Source organism: Eublepharis macularius, chromosome 9 (assembly GCF_028583425.1).
Source record: "Eublepharis macularius isolate TG4126 chromosome 9, MPM_Emac_v1.0, whole genome shotgun sequence".
NCBI lineage: Eukaryota > Metazoa > Chordata > Lepidosauria > Squamata > Eublepharidae > Eublepharis > Eublepharis macularius.
In genome coordinates, this window is record NC_072798.1 from 104,753,161 (window position 1) to 104,770,789 (window position 17,629).

Consider the following 17,629-nt stretch of genomic DNA (forward strand, 5'->3'; position numbering starts at 1 on the left):
TGGTTCAAATCCCACTACTGCCAACAAGCTCAGTAGGTGGCCTTGGGTCAGCCACGCCTCTCAGCCCAGTTCCCCAGCTGTGTTGTGGGGATTATAATAATAACACTAATTTATTCACTGCTCTGGTGAGGTACTAATCTGTCTAGCACTGTTGTTGTTGTTGTTGTTATTATTTTTATTATTACAGATTGCCAGTGAAAATATAATCTAATTAACAACTAGGGCGTTCACTGAGCAAAGTATAATAGTAAAAAAGAAGTTAGGATGTTCAGGGGAAACAGACCAGTAGCAGAAAAATTTAAAACAGGTACAAAGCTGAGCACAGAGACAAAGCATAACCTAATTTCCATGGCATCTTTAGCTATGTGGAAACTTGCTAGTAGGTGCATATCTACATCAGCAGACAGTATCCAGTAGTGAAGCGCTCCATCCTCGTCCCTACCAAGGTATCTTTCAGAGCTGTTTTTTGTGCCACAGCCCTGTAATCTGGGTAGAAGGCCCTCCTGAATCATCCAGTTTTGCAGAGAGCCCGGAGAGGGGCAGCTTTCCTGACTGTCTAGGGCAGGACATTCTATGATGTGGGGCGGGGGGGGGGGGCTGCGTGTGTGCAGCAGCTGTTCGTATTATTTGCATGGACATGCATCTTGCAGTAAGTTCACAGCAACCACGGGGCTTTGTTGATGATTGAAGAACAGGTTTCTTTTTTAAGTCTTGTGCAGGGTCTCAGGTAGAGAAGAACATGACTCGGTTTTCATGTTTTTATTGTCAAATGCCTACACTCATGTAGCTACTAGTGCAGCATCAGCTCCGTTTAAGAAATGTGTGTTTAAGTGTTTAAGAAATGCAATGCTGCCCTCTGGTGTCTAATACAAGTATTTGTGTAATTCAGATAAATCCCAGAAGCCTGGAGAGTGTAATTCAGGATGGAGCGCCAGCTCTCCCTTCTACTCAACCGTTGGTGCCAACAGATTGAGGCCAGTGAGCTGCCTGCCCCTGTGTTACTGACAGCTTCCTGGATCCAGCTCTGAGCAGAAAGTTGGTCTCTGCTCAAAGAGTGCTTTTCATATCAGGCAAGCTGGTGGCGATTTCTAGGCAGGATTGAGCTGCCCACAGCCATCATCAGTCATCATGAATCCCATGGCGACTGGGCCCTGACGCCCCCCCCCCTCCCCAGGCCACTAACTCTCTCTTCAAGGTGGCCGCAGTGTTCTCTGCTGTGTGTGCCTTGTCAAGAACCTCAGCATGGAGCAAAGCCTTGCAGTAGCCGGCCTGGCAGTCTCCCACCTTTCCCTTGCTGACACTGGGTGTCCCACTCCCACCCTGAAGGTCTTCAGGTTCCCACCAGTGCACAGTAAGTGAGAGGTACGCATGCTGCGCCTGAGGGTTGGCCTCTGCTAAAAGAGTCCTTTTCATCCATGAATATCAGGCAAGTTGGTGGTGATTTCTAGGCAGGACTAAACTGCCCATCAGTGGCGTAGCATGGGGAAGGCAAGAGGGGTGGTTGACCTGGATGGATAATTTGGGGGGGGGGGGTGCACCGCGGGGTGCCGCATTGAGGACAGCCTGCACTCCGTGGGAGGCCACCTGTGGTGCACTGTCCACCTGCTGTGCCAACGGGGCAGCCGTCCTGCAGCTGACGAGCGCACTGAGCCGATTGTGGTGGCGTGGGCGGCTCCTGTGGAGGGCTGCTTGATGGGGGTGGGGAGGCGAGCAGCCACGTTTTAAGCAGGGAAGGCAGTCGATGGTATTCTGAAGCTCCCGGCTCAGAAGCCGTAAGGAGCCCTTGCTTCCCAGTGTTCCCCGAGGATCCGAGTCCTTCTGCCCATTTTCTAGGAAGTTCCCATCTCTTTTTTTTTTTTTTATAAATTTTTTATTTTCAAACTACAAAACACTACACAGCACTACACAAGACTATCACAAGGAAAGGGGAAAGGGAAGGGACAAAGGGGGATGGAAAAAGAAGAGGGGGGGGGATGACCTACAAACACTAAACACTACACTTCAATGTTTTCCCTTCATACTGTCATAATACAAAAATAGCTCCATAGGATAATGATGGAGTGGTTAATCATACAGAGAATAGGCATTTCAAATTCTGATTAAACTTTCCTCCCCCTTCTAGGTCCCGGACGCAATTCTCTCTGTGCAACCGCTGTTGCGGTGCTCTCCTCCTCCTCCCCCCCCTCCGGCTTCTCCTTTTCTTCGTTCTCGGTGCAGCAGAATTCCGGGTTTTTATCCTCAAAATCCTTTAGTTGATCTTCTGATAGTATCTTATAGGCCTGATCTTTATATCTAAACCATATTCCTTCCGGGAATAACCATTTGTACTTTATTCCATGGTCCCTCAGAAGAGCTGCAAACTTTTTATACTTAAAACGCCTTTTCCGGACTAGAAATGGAACGTCCTTCAAAATCTTGACTTTCAAACCCATAAAGTCCAAATCCGCATTGTATGAGTTATATAGGATGGTGTCCCGAATCTTTTTAAATGAAAAGTCAATAATGATCTCACGAGGCAACTGTCGCTTTGTTGCATATTTTGAAGAAGCCCGACGGACCTCCAAAATGGCGCTTTTAACCTCTTCTTTAGTCGTCCTCGCGGGTGTCGCCAATAGTTCCGAGACCACCTCCCACAGATCCTCATTTTCCTCCTCTTTCACGTTTTGGAGACGCAAAATTGTCTGCGTTCGTTCCATCTGTAGCCCGATCAGCTGGTTCTCAACCAACTTCAGCTCCTTTTTTGTAGCCTTCACAAGTGACGCACTTTCCAGAGCAGACTTCTCTGCCCCCCCCCGCTACTTCCTTAATGGTTTTCACTTCGCTTTCAATTAAGCCCACCCTTTGATCAGTTTCGTTCAGCTTGTCAACAAAGGGTTTTATGGCTTCCACCACCGCCCTGCGCACCAACTCTTCGAGCGACTCTCCCTTCAAGGTAGCCGAGATTGACTTACCGAGAGCGGGACTTTGCTTCTTTGCTGCCATTTTGGGGGGGGGGGGGACGCCAACAAAATTCTGGAACTCACCGAAGGGGAAGAACGAGTCTTCTTCAGATCAACCTCTCCTTCACGAACGCTTGTAGAACAGAAGGGATTCGCTTGTTTACAGGCTTCCGCCTGTTTCTTTTATTTGCCGTTTCTCGTTGCCCGGCGGCACTCGAGGCGCCGCGCACGTCTGCCGGCCTCCATAGGGACAAACGGGCAATTCCCCCCCCCCCCCGCATTGATTTCGGGGAGTTCTTCCCGCAGCGTCCCGGACCCTGGCTTCCTCCCTGGGAGTCCTGGGGGCTAATCCTTGCGGATCAGCCGCCCGGTCAGGGTGCCTGGTCATTTCCTCCCGGACCAGCCGAGAGGAGCGTCCGGCATGGCTGAGAAAACGAAACCGAATCCGGAAGTTCCCATCTCTGTGAGGGCCGGCCCCACTGCTAATGGCAACCAATCTAACTGGCTGCACCACAGCCCACTTTTCTGGCAAAGTCATAAATAAGAAATCTGTCTCAAAGAAGAAGATTATAGGATCCCTGATAGGTTGTACCTCAGATATGAATGTGTCTTTGTGCAGGTCAGTAGCCCGGCACATAGCTCATGTGGTGCTGTGACTAGCGTACTCTATAATTCCAACCCCTTAGGGGAGCCATTTTGCAACTGACTGCACCTGGTGGGCCCCAGAGCACTGGCGGCGAAGGTCCCTCCAGCAGCTATCCCGTAGGCGTTTTGCATGTCAGCTCTGTAAGACCTGTAATGTTAGCTCTGTTTTATATTGTGGTCTGAGGCAATATTGATTACTCTCATGCCAATTTAAAGAGTTGATGGTTGAGCCAAGATTTGCAGCGGGGCCTTTTGCAGGCCCCTCTTGGCCACTATCCTACGGCTGCTCATCACTTCATCTGCAAAAGCGGGCTGTTGATGGCTGATTACGCTCATGTGTATGTTATTGTCCTAACTTTTGGAAAGACTGAGGTAAAAAACAAAATATATAATATAATTGAATTTTTGCCTTTTTGTTGCACAATCCCAATGCAGTGTTTGAAAATAAAGCCGTTTTAGAGTTGCTAGATACATCATGGAAACCTCTACTGTCTCTATCACAGGTGTGAAGGAGGAAGCAGTTATGGAGTCTCTCCCCCTTTAGTGCTCACTTTTCCCTCAAAACTGCTGTGCTTGGGATAGGAATTCTACTTTTTATGGAAAGGAGGTACATACAGAGAGCCACTATGATACAGTGCTTATGCTAGGGTTTGGAAGAACCAGGTTCAGATACCCACTCTGCTATGGAACTCACTGCAATCCTAAACAGAGTTACCTACTTCCAAATCCACTGGTGTCAATGGGATTAGAAGTGTGTTTGGGGCTGCCCTGTATTTTGCAGAGAAGACCCAGCAGAGGAGCCATTTCAAAGGTGTCTCCAGGTGTGTCACCTGGCAGTCCTAAAGAGTGCTGTAAAAGAACTCTGCAAGTAAGAGGACTAAGCTATATAAGAATCCATGCAGAGGATTAGCCATTGCATCCTAAAAGATTACAGAGTTTATTTTTTTCCACTGAATTGTATTTTTTAAATACTGAATTGTATTGTTAAGTGCCTTGGGAACCTTGGCAGAGGCAGGTGGGTTGCAACATTTGAGTATCAAACAACCCACACGGGATTCAAGATAGAGCAAATCTCAGAAGCATCCAGTGAATTCTTGATGCATCATCATTTGCAAATACAAAGTAAAGTGCCTCTTACTTACAGTGTTACTACGCACCACAAAGAGCAGGGCCGTTTCCAGACGACTTACCTGCCTCTGGAACGTCGCGCCATGTTGCGGGGAAAACGCGAAATATCGCATTTTCTCACGCGAGTTTTGCGCGATGTCATGCAACGTCGCGCAAAACTCATGCAACAAAATGCGATATTTCGCGTTTTCCCCGCAACATGGCGCGACGTTCCGGAGGCAGGTAAGCCATCTGGAAACGGCCCAGGTGCGTTCTGAAAAGGAGGTGATGCAACTCGGTGTTTGCAGAGGCCAGTCATAATTATTCCCCCTATCGTAGATGTAGGGTGAAGGGAAGGATGATGCTGAGAGCAGGTGGCTAACTTAAAACAAAAGCCTTATTTATTTTAAGATGAGCTTTCATGGACTGCTGTGCTACTGTTTTGTTAATTGGTGTACTGTTTCTTTTTTGGTTGCATGCCCTTTTGTGGAGAAAAGTGCGGTACAAATGCATAAATCAATAAATATGGGCTAGAAGCCGCTTCATAAAATGCACAAAGTATGCCCTTACTTGGCATTGACACATGTACAGTGGATATAACATAAAACTGTACGATGGGAAATGAAAGAGGTTATGTTGACATTTCTACACGAGGCTGAATTGCATGTAAGAGCAACGGCCATTCACAACAGGAGCCATAGGTGAGAACACCCTTTTCCTAGTGGAGTCCAGTAGCGCCTTAAAGACCAACGTATTTTTGTAATGGTGTAAGCTTTCATGAGTCAAAGCCTGAAAAATGTTGTTGGGCTTTCAGGTGCTGCTGGTTTCAAACTCTCTTCTGCTACTACAGACTGACGCAGCTACCCACAACTGCAGCGTGGCAGTAACACACTGAGATGCTTGATGCCCACTTGAGTCACGCCAGGGGCACTCAAGATGCTTAAAGCCACATGGCAAGACCTTACCAGGGCCGATTCCAGACGACTAACCTGAAGGCGCTGCATGCTGCCATGTTCCGGATCGCGACGGGGAAAACACGATATTTCGCGTTTTCCCCGTCGCGATCCGGAACATGGCGGCATGCAGCGCCTTCAGGTTAGTCGTCTGGAATCGGCCCAGAAGTAACTTTTCCAACAAGGCCTTGCATGTGGTTCACCCCGCAGTCTCTTAGCCATCATAGCATGCACCTCTCTACCGGAGCCATGTGTACAGTATATCAGGAGGTTGTGTGCAGTGTTACATAGAACTTCACATTCAGCATCTAAGTAATTGAGTTTTGGTAGTTTTCATTTTAAATCTGTTTTGGGGGGGGGGTCATTTCTCCTTTTTGTTGTTTTTTCTGTTCCTCAAATGACATTTCAAAAGCAATTACTCCCAAGGTAGGATGCAACCATTTCTTATGATGCCACTGTCAAGGACAGAGATGGGGGCGGGGAGAGAGAATTCCAGCCCAGCCTCACATGTTTATAGAGCCACAAATCAACCTTTGAAATAAAAAAAAGCATCAACATCTTTCATATTGGTCAGGATTTACACATAACAGGAATGCTGAATGATTGTGTCTCAAGGGACATAGAAATCTCTCCAGGACTCATAACACAATATCTGAAACAAGAAAAAAGAGAGAATTTATCTTGCTCAGCCTAAAGCTCCACTAAGCAAAATTTTTCATATGATAAAAATTTAAGGGCCATATTTATTTACTTGGTGGCTGCAGTTTTGTTCCAGAGTTTATGCACCTTTCTATTTTATTTCTAGGTTCTACATTGAAAGCATATCCTATCTCAAGGATAATGCTACTATTGAGTTGTTTTTCTTGAACGCCAAGTCCTGCATTTACAAGGTATGGCCTCGGTTTTTCTCTTCTTATTATTGAGCATTTGTTAATAATAAAAACAGAGCCATGTGCCAGTTCTCAGCATTTCACCCAGTTCTGCTAACGCACTGTCATGCTCTAAGGGAGACTTACCAGGTTACCTGCCCACCATGGCAGGTAACCTCCCACCACCGCCAGCACTACCCTGCTCTCACAGCAGGAGAACGGGGAGCGGGTGATGTCAGGGGCCTGGTCGCTGCATCCGTGCCACTGGAGGAACTTCCCCAGTCTCTACCAAGCTTACTATAGAGGTCAAGGGAATTCTTACAGCTGTCTGTATGGGGCTGGAGGTGATGTCACTTTCAGATAATCACTCAGAAGTTATGTCGGCACACCAGCGACATACCCTCTCCCCACACTTTGCCTTCTCAAAGCACTCAGGGTGCCAGCACAGGGCTGGGAAACCGTACTGTCTGGGGCCAGATGCCCCCAACATCGCCATCCCTCCTGCCTTTGGGGGACAGCGGTGCCCTGATTCACCCACAACGGGGACCACACCACAGCATTGTGGGACCGGGGTGAGCAGACAGGCCGGCACTTGATGGAGTCTGCAGCAAAGAGGCACTCCCAGGCAATGTTAGTAAGGAGCTCCTCTTTCAGGAAGGGAGAGGGTGAGTCGCTCTGGGGCCTCAGCGCCCAGCGCAAGAGAGATGCCAAGCAACCCCCAAGTCCCAGGGCAGCTCCCTGCCCATAAGGCAACTGCAATCCAGGCACTAGAACATGGGAGGGTGCGGGGTTGGCAGAGGCCTGGAGGCAGAAGGCTGGAGGCCAAGGACCAGGGCCAGCCCTCAGGCCAGTGAGGGCTCAGAAAAGGCCCGCTGTTGGGACATGACCTGGGACTAGGGCCTTGGGAGGTGGGTAGGCAGTTACTGAGGGAGGGATAAAAGGAAGGAAGGGCTCCCACCCTGGCTGGGGAAACACAGCAGGTGAGGATGCTGAGATAAAGATCATGCCCTGGGGAGTGTAGGAGGGCACCCAGGGTAAAGAAAACCAGGCTTTCTCAGCTTTCCCCCATCCGAGGCCACAAAGAGCCCTCCTGGGATGGGGGCATGACCATGGAGGGACGGTTGCCCGCTTCTCCTCATAGGGAGGTGTCTCACACCCAGGGCTTTTTTTCAGTGGGAACGCGGGGGAACGGAGTTCTGGAACCTCTCGAAAATGGTCACATGGCTGGTGGCCCCGCCCCCAGATCTCCAGACAGAGGGGAGCTTAGATTGCCCTCCGCACCGCTCAGCTAAACTCCCCTCTGCCTGGAGATCAGGGGGCGGGGCCACCAGCCATGTGACCATTTTCTCCGAGGGCAACCCACTGAGTTCCACCACCTCTTTTCTCAGGAAAAAAGCCCTGCTCACACCTATTCTTAACCCTTTGCAGATGTTACACTGGCACTCCGTTCATGTGGACAGGAACACCAGTTGAACATCTACAGAGTGCTAGAGTGTTACAAGTAAACAAAACGAAGAAGGGGACTATCAAGATAGGTGCAGATGTGGTTTTTAAGGACAGGTGGTGTTGAGGGACAGGAGCCAGGTTTCGATCTCACCTCACTGATGCAACTCTTTGCTTGTTTCACATTAAGAGAGAGGTTGCCAAGTGAAGGGTTTCTATGAGGAGAAGGCAAAGCCTGGTGCCTGGGACAGCATGGCAGAGAGAGCCAAACTGGCTCTGTGGGCCAGAGAGTCTTTTGCTGGGGGGCTGTGGGGACTGCTTGCCTGGGGGTTGTAATGCTTCCACTCCCTCGTTCCTCTCATCCTTGCCGTGTGTTATGATGTGCTCTCATGCACGTCACAGAGTTATTTTATTTTCTAAAATAGCTAAAGTGTCAACATTTTTTCCCCTTGGCAGGATTCTTAGAAGCGGCTCGATAGGCTCAAATTCAATGAGTTGAGCTAGAGCTGCAGTTATATGAGGACAGTTTTCCCTGTGGAATATCTGCCTGCCATAATGCTGTTACATCAAAGGAGCCTGGCAGGAAAAGGGCATCTTAGCAGGATCAGATTATTTGGCTTAAAAGAGTCAGAAAAGTATTTTCCTCCCCTCTGGGCAGAAAAGAAAAAACTTCACTGTGGATCGGTAAACGCTAACCTGCAAAGAGACTGTGCTTGAGGTGACAAAGAGGGAGCTCTTGCGCTGGTGTAAGGATACGAGTTGGGCAGCTTGGAAGATCTTGTGTTTTATGTGTAAATTAATACATGGCTTTTTGCTTCAGTTTGAAGTGGTGTAGCCACGTTTGTTAGCTTAGCTCTGCTCCAGACTAGGCCCAGGGAAGTTTTGAGCTCACTGGAGAAGCGCATCGGACCAGAAAATCCAGTGCAGATGTCTGTGAACAGCCAAGTCCATAGAGGAGCAGAAGATCCTTCCTGGTTTTCAGGCCTGTGATCTGGCCTGCTTGATGGGATAACTTACGTAGTACAGCCATTATTAGTGAATTGTTAGAGGAGGCAGAGAAGAAAATCGTGTTTTAAGGGCATGACGTGACAGGGTCTGGTTTAGCCCAAATTTAGTAAAGGCAGGAATGGTACTTCTGTTACACCAGTGAAAGAATTGCTTGGACTAAACCATGAATGAACCTAGAGGAGAAGCCTCTTAGCAGGTGTATCCCGCTCTGTTTGTTCGAGGTTTAGGGAAGGTAATTGTCAGATACAGGGTTTTTTAAAAAAATTATTTGCCGTCTTGCATAGAAAGACGAGATAAAACGTTTTAAATAAATACATGTAAATAAAATAATAATGCAAGGGAGGCCCAGCTCACTGAGGTGGTAAACCATGTTGCCAGCCTCCAAGTGGGTCCCAGAATTACAACTGTTCTCCAGACTACAGAGTTCCATTCCCCTATAGAAAATGGCTTCTCTGGAGGGTGGATTCTCTAGCGTCACATACTTGCTGAGCTCCCCCCCACACTCCGCTCCCCAAATCTTCAGGCATTTCCCAACCCAAAGTTCCTACAAGTGGTGGCACAGGTGTCTGAATGGTCCTCCATACAAAAATATTCCCCGCATGTAGAAATCCAGCATGATAGGATGGATCCCTTTTCTGTAGCATTTGGTTTTCTGTATGGAGGAACTATTGTGCATTTCCTGCATTGTGCAGGGGGTTGGACTAGATGGCCCTAGAGGTCCCTTCCAACCCTATGATTCTGTGATTCTATGATTCTGCTAAGGAAGAGCATTCAAGCATGTGAAACCCCCCCCCCCCCGGCCCCCATACACACACACACACACACACACACACTCCTTCAGTCTGAAGCGCTGCAGGCCAGATGCACATTTGCCACCTGATATTAAATTCGGTATGAATAAGAAGCTGGGAGGGATACTTTTGGAAAATCCAGTGGCAATAATTTTCCCTGACAAATTACCTCCTCCCTGTCAATAGAAAATTGAAAACTAGGGAAAGAAAGAAGAGCATCATTTCAGATTTCAAGTGAGGGGAGAGCTACAGAGTTGCCAACTGTTGCTTGGGGAAAACCTGGAGATCTCAGGGTTGTGCCTGGAGAGGGGGGAGTTTGGGGAGGGGTGGGAGCTCAGAGGGGATGTGATGCCATTTTCTCCAGGGGAACTGATCTTTGGAGATCAGTTGTCATTCCAGGAAAACTCCAGGCTCCCCTTGGAAGCTGGCAATCCGACAGGTAGGAGAGTGCAGTAGATCTTCAGTAGGAACCAGCCGATTTCCAATCCTCTGCAGAATGTCACTGTGTAGAGGAGAACAAGTTCCAGAGGAAGCTTTAAAGAGCAACTCTTACATAAATCCAGGATTTGGAGGGGGGGGGGGGTTCCAAGTGTATTTGAAGTGTGTCTGTTGTAACTTTTTTTTTACATTCCTGATGGTAACTATAGTAATCTTATCAATGCAGGTTAATCACCCATCTTTTAAAAGCCAAGAGACCTGATACTTTGCCATGCAACCCTACCACACAGGGTCATCCCCTTGTTTGTAAGAATTTTCAGTGTGTGGAATGAACAAGCTGGACACAAATAATAGGGACTTCTGGAGGAACGCTCATTGCTTGGACTGAAAATATTTTCATATTTTGCTGTGGTTGATATTTACAGACGTTGCTTGGGTTTGTGACTTTCTGTGTAGAGAAGGGGTAGCTTTGTGGTTGAAACTGGAGGGAGGGAGCAGAAATGGATTCCTTGCTTCTCTCACAGTCCCCCAGCCTGCCTGGGGCGGGCGGGCGGGGGGGGGGGGGAGTGGTAAATGGTTAAGTTACTGGATGCCAGTGCCTTTCGTGTGGGAACTATCTGGTTTTCTCTCTCCCAAGGTGTTTGTGAATGGAAGGCCTTGTATTACACTCATTAACAGCGGCCTGTGATGCAAATTAATAATGGGGCCCATTCTCTTATCCACCTCCATATGGTAGTGAAATAAATTACAAAATCTGGCTGCTGCTTACTGGGAAAAACAAATTTGGAAGGAGGAGAGAGAAAAGTATCTGAAGAGTTAATGTAGTGTCCTGGCTGAGAGAGTTCCAGTTGGTAATAAAGCAAACCTGAACGTCTCCCCTGTTGGCCACAGTTTACACATAACAGGAGGGCTGAATGACCCTTGATGTTCAAGAGGGCCAAACTCTACGTGCCATCAGAGAGCCAGTTTGGCGTAGTGGTTAAGACTGGTGGGACTCTAATCTGGAGAGCCAGGTTTGATTCCCCACTCCTCCGCCTGAAGCCAGCTGGGTGACCTTGGGTCAGTCACAGCTCTCTCAGAGCTCTCTCAGCCCCACCCACCTCACAGGGTGTTTTGTTGTGGGGATAATAATAACATACTTTGTAAACTGCTCTGAGGGGGCATTAAGTCATCCTGAAGAGCAGTATATAAATTGAATATTATTATTATTATTAAATTTATGATTGGTTTCTCCAAGTGTCATTTAGCTGCAAAAAGCCAAGAGGGCAATATGGTTTGAGGCTGTGGTGCCTGGGAGGGTCAGCTAGAATTGCCAACCACCAGGTGAGGCCTTGAAATCCTCCAAAATGGCAGCTGAACTGCAAATGCCAGAGATCAGTCCCCTGAGGGGAGGAAGGCTGCTTTGGAGGGTGGACTCTGGGGCGACCCATCCCTACCCAAATTCCTCCCTCCCTGGGAACTCCCTAGGCTCGCTGGTCCCCTAGTGTGGGGTGGGGGTGGTAGATCCCCCTCCCCCAGCCTCCACCCTCTGTCATTTCTCACCTGGCTGGTAGGAGGGAAAAGGTGTGGAAACGCAGTGGTGGAGAAGTGCGCTCCTGCTCGCTCCAGAACACCCCTGTGTGCTCTCGAGAGTCCTTGTATTACAACAAATGACATCATTCTCAGGTCCAGAGGAGTTTGCTGTGTTAGTCTGCAGTCACAAAATAGTAAAGAGTCCAGATCCATGGTGCATCTGACGAAGAGAGCTGTGGTTCTCGAAAGCGTATGCTGCAATAACGTTGGTTAGTCTGAAAGGAATGACGTCATTCCCGGCGCAATGCACGGCTCCAGTGTACCGTTTGAAGACAAACAGGGATCTTTAGCCCTTCTTTTCTTATTCATGGGACTTTTCTTAGGAGACTTCATTAGGTTCTTGGGGATCCAACAGTTCTAGCGGAGCCTTTGCAACCAATCAAAATTTGTGCTCAGTACTATTTCTGACCCTGACCCTCACGAAAGGGAAAAGTTCTGTTCCTGACCTCGTGCTGCGCTTCAGAGGGTTCTAAGCACACACCCACCCCATGTGACTGCAAGGGCACGCAGGCCCTGTCTTCCTCTTCAGTTGGGGGGGGTGTATAGGGGGGGGGGCGGTCTTGCTCTCCGAGGCTCAGCATCAGGTCCAAGCAATGTGTACATTTATATGAAAAGGGCACAAGACCTAACTAGAATAAAATGGTTCATTGGTGAGCACGTTTGAGTTGGAGTTTGAAAATATAATAGGCAATCCACTGAACCTTGCTGGCTATCATGAGTAAAATACGGAGCTAACTTCTGACTACCAAGAGCAATTAATTTTGAAATCCCTGTCACTGGATCGCTGCCGCTTCCCTTTTTATTTAAATAGGTACGTCCCTTCTTTCCTTTTGGCAGCCATTTGAAGCCTTCCTCTAATCTAAGGAGCCCTCCTCCGAATGAAGCGGTTCTTCTGCTGGAGGAAGAGCCTCTTAAATTGGACAAGGGCTCCTTGAGCAGGAGGATGGCTGGATCCGCCCCGCTGAGATTCAGAACAAGAGGGAGGGGGGGCAGCTGGGGTGTGCTGCTGCTTTGACCAGAGGCTTAGGATGTCTGCTTCTTTCAAATAGCCCCCTTTCCTTCAGATCCCGTCTTTCTGTGGAGGAAGAGGTGCAAGCAGATCTTCTGATATTCTCAAGAAATATGGGGAAAGCAAGCGCTGTTTGTGCTTCCTCCCCACTCTCGTTTCAAATATCGGAGGTCACTCTCAAGCTGTGGTGTAAAAAGATCTTTATTTTTTTTTAAAAAAACGCTTTTCTCTTTGAGGCTGAATTAGAGGAAGTTTAGAAAGAAAGAACTGGTGGAAAGAAATCAGGATCGCTGCTTGGCCTCTCTTTAAAGGGTTTTGAACAAGTTCAAAAACTTGAAAAATGTGCTTAAGCAAAGGTGACAATCTGGACAAAAGAAATATATATGAATGTAACCAGGGCTTTTTTTTTCTGGGAAAAGAGGTGGTGGAACTCAGTGGGTTGCCCTTGGAGAAAATGGTCACATGGCTGGTGGCCCCGCCCCCTGATCTCCAGACAGAGGGGAGTTTAGATTGCTGGCACGGAGGGCAATCTCAACTCCCCTCTGCCTGGAGATCAGGGGGCGGGGCCACCAGCCATGTGACCATTTTCAAGAGGTGCCAGAACTCCATTTCCCCGCGTCCCCCCTGAAAAAAAGCCCTGCATGTAACACAGAAAACGAGCCTCTTTCTTGTCTACTTTCAACTCTTTAGCGAACATTGTCTTTGTCCTCGGGCAGAAGTCCATTCAGCAACATCTTCAAAGCGAGCCTTTGGGATGATAATTTTACAAAGCAGATGGCTACAAGGGCGAACACATAGCTTCGGGACTGAATTTCTAGGGGTAACAGAGTGGCAGTGGAGTTCCTGCTGGGAGGAATCTGCTCTGCCCCAACGGGGAGCCTGGCACACAGAGAGAACGCCCAGAGACAGCAGACTGCCTAATGAAGAGGCTGCTTCGTCTCTCCAGACGGAGTAATACAAATGTTTCATTAGTGTATCAACAGGAAACCCAGCCTAAAGACCGAAGGGACATTGCCTCTGATTGTCCGTGCAGAGAGTGTGACTGGATGAAAGGAGTCGGTGGGGAAGAGGAGAGGGGCCGCCTCGGCAGTCACGCTGCATCCCTCTGTTCTCAGGAGAGATTCATGTGTGAATTGTGTGGCCCAGTGGTGATTGTGTAGCAAGCATGGGTGAGGCTCAGAATTAGAGAAGAAAGCGCCTTTGGGAATCATTCCAGGAACCGCTTAGGCTGTGGGGCTGCTCTTTCTGAAAGAGGAAGAGTAATCTGAGGCTTTTTGTTGTGGAGCGGTTAGGATTTTACTGTGAGTTGTATATTTTAAGTTTTTGATAAGGTGCTTTAGGTATAATAGCCACAGAATGCAACTTACAAAAAACTTCAAATAAGGAAATTCCCAGTCATCTTCTAAGCCCTTTTATGTGCATAATATGTCAGAATGAGCTGGTTTGAAAATTGGCTCTTTCTCCTTTATTATTTATTTTACTAAAACTCTCCCTCCGCCACACGTGTGTGTATCTCACACACACACAGAATGATCTTAGATCCAGAGGAGTTAGCCGTGTTAGTCTGTAGTAGCAAAATCGAAGAGAGTCCAGTAGCACCTTTAAGACTAACCAACTTTACTGTAGCATAAGCTTTCGAGAACCGCAGCTCTCTTCGTCTGATGCAGAATGATCTTGTGCATGATCCCTCTGAGGTGAGTTGATTCTGCTGTGACTTTACTAAGTAAAGTCCCATCTCATGATCCAGTCCCGTCCAGTACAGAGACACAACAGAAGCCCAGTGGTGGCTGATTGTAACAGAGCAAAGCCGGAACAGTGATTCATCCAGAGATTCTGCAGGCAGCCTCCACTGTACTTGGGTAGTCTGAGTTCACAGGATAAACAAATTGGTTAAGTACTTACTTTTCTGCAGGCAGTAGCAGCCCTGGACATACAGACTGGGATTGACTTTCTCGGCATCTCTCTCTTCTCTTAGACTCCCCCTCAAAAAGCCCTTTCTGTGGACCTTTCGGAGATGGCTTTGCTTTGCATGCAGAAAATGCCAAGTCCAGCCCATGACATCTCCAGTTTAAGGACACCAAGCAGAAAGTGCCGGTCAAGGCCTTTCTTTCCCTGAGACCCTGGAGAGCTGCTGCCACTCAGAACAGACAATACAAAGCTAGACGTAACTGGGTACCCCTGCTAGTACTGAGTGCCAATTTGATCTGTCCCCAAGTCAACACAGCGTTTCTTTGTTTTGTTCTAACTTGAACTCTATTATACTCAGTGGATGCATCTCATTAGCAAAACCACACTCATTAAACAATTCATCTGCACGCAAAAAGGCCCTTAGGAAAAATCCCTGCAGCTTGCAAATGAATGAAGAAAGCCTCTTTGTTCTAGACTCCCTTCCCAGTCTGGCTGGAATGGGATCTTACTGGAGAGGTGAGGCAGGGCGTCAGGCTGGCTTTGGGACAGCCAGAGAGGGCTGCATGGAGCGCCTGGGCACAGCCTGTTGCTTCAGATTTGCCATCGGCAGATGCAGTGCAGTTAATGAGGTGTGTCCTTCACTTGCATGCCTGTATGATTGTGTTGGTCTAGTTTTAGATTTCTGGCATGTTGTATTGTTTTTCTTTCCAGGAGAGTTAAAACAATTCAGTCAAAGGTTCAAATATGAAAGTCTTGCAGGGACATGCAAAGTAATCATACTATGGTTAGAGTCCTCCATTAGAGAAGCAAAGAAATCCGCACAGCTCCAGCCTTTGATGTGGGAGGCCATGACTGGAAAATACATCCTACACAAAGAGGCCAATAAGTAATTTTTTCTTTTAATGGTGATTGTGTGACGGCACTTTATATGAAGATTCTTTTGTGGAAATGATGGTGATGAAGACTTTGGCAGTCATTGTCTGAGCTGGCTCAATGTCACCAAGAGTCAGGGCAGGCAAGAAGGTCCCTGGCTCCCATTGAGTGATCTGCTTTGATCCTAAAGGCTGATCGCGACTAGGGGTGTGTGCTTCAGGTTTCTGATCTGGGAAAAATACTCGAATCGGACCCGATCTGTAAAGATTCGGGATTTATGAATAGGAGCCAGCATGCTGGCCCCAATTCGGAAATCCCGAATCAAAGCTTCCGGAAGCATTTATTGTGAATTTAAAAATTTAAAAATTCAGTAGGTTTCATAATTGCATACAAGGGGGAATTTGGGTTCCTTTTTTGGCAAGTCTGATTCTTGTGTAGCCCTCTTTAATAGTCATCTTCTGGGCATGGAGCAGGGGTCACTGGGGGTGTGAGGAGGGAAGGTGGTTGTGAATTTCCTGCATTGTGTAGGGGGTTGGACTAGATGACCCTAGAGGTCCCTTCCAATCCTATGATTCTTTGATTCTTTTTAAAAAAGTGTGCAGAAGAGAATATCATGGAAACAGAATTTAGAAATGAGGAAAAATGCACCGGATTATCTGTCATGGTCACAAGTGGAAATTTGCTTCTTGAAAAGAAGTCAAGGATCAATTTGGACTTTTTTTAATGCAGTATGAGAGTTCTAGAATCTCTCTTGAATGCACTTTATATTGTACTGCCTTTTTAAGGCTATTTCCATTGTATGAATTTTGTATTGGTTGGTATTTTTTACAAACTGGTTCTGCATATTTTGGTATATGATATTGATTGTATATTTGTGAATGGCCAAATTGCACTCACACTTTATTGTCTGAGAGTGTCTTGTCAGACATAGGAATTTTGGATATGTAGTTACTAGCACAAAATGAATTTCAGCAGAGATAAATGTAAAGTTCTGCATTTAAGTAGGAAATATCAAATGCATAATTATAGGATGGGGAGACTTGTCTTGGGAGTAGTATGTGCGAAAAGGATCTAGGGGTCATAGTAGACCATACACTGAATGTGAGTCAGCAATGTGATGTGGTAACTAAAAGGGCAAATGTAGTTTGGGGCTGTATCAACAGAAGTATAGTGTCCAGATCACGTGACGTGATGGTATCGCTCTACTCTGCTCTGGTTAGACCTCATTTGCAATACTGTGTACAGTTTTGGGCACCACAGTTTAAGAAGGATGTTGACAAGCTGGAACATGTCCAATGGATGGCAATGAAGATGATGAGGGGTCTGGAGACCAAGTCCTATGAGGAAAGGTTGAAGGAGCTTGGCTATGTTTAGCCTGGAGAGAAGACGACTGAGAGGTGATATGATAGTCCTCTTCAAGTATTTGAAGGGCTGTCACATAGAGGATGGAGCAGAGTTGTTTTCTGTTATCCTAGAGGGTCATAACAGAACCAACAGATTAAAAAGCAAAAGAGTCTTTGGCTAAACATTAGGAAGAATGTCCTGACAGAGTGGTTCCTCAGTGAAACAGGCTTCCTCGGGAGGTGGTGGGCTCTCTCTCCTTGGAGGTAATTTAGAAGAGGCTAGGTGGTCATCTGACAGCTATGATGATTCTCTGACTTAATATGAATGCACACAGGTCAAGAGAGGGAGGGCATGAAGGGATTTGCCGGTGCTAGGCTCTCAGGGTAATGCCCAGGGTAATGCCAGTCACCACGTTGGCATCAGGAAGGGATTTTCCTTCTGGCCAGATTGGCCAGGGATCCTGAGGTTTTTTGTATTCCTCTGGGCCTAGAGCAGGGGTCACGGAGGGAGGTGGGCAGGGGAGAGCTATGAATTTCCTGCGTTGTGCAGGGAGCTGGACTAGATGACCCTTGGTTTCACTTCCAGTTCTGTGTTTCTTTGTTTATCGAAAAGCCCAAGCAGAATATATTTATTTATTTTATTCAAATTATATTCTCTCCCTCTCCACTAAAAAGTGGAGTGAAGAATGCATAGCTTATTTCTGGAAGAGCTAACAGAGCCACTTCTTCCC

The 17,629-nt window shown here is 47.4% G+C and overlaps 1 protein-coding gene across 1 annotated transcript in view; it reads left to right on the plus strand.

Moving 5' to 3' along the window:
* Positions 1–17,629, plus strand: part of FRMD4A (FERM domain containing 4A) — a 222,605-nt gene that overhangs the window by 56,517 nt on the left and 148,459 nt on the right. The window contains exon 4 of the mRNA XM_054988128.1: positions 6,450–6,534. Within this exon, the coding sequence (XP_054844103.1) occupies positions 6,450–6,534 (85 nt within the window). The remainder of the gene's footprint in view (positions 1–6,449; positions 6,535–17,629) is intronic.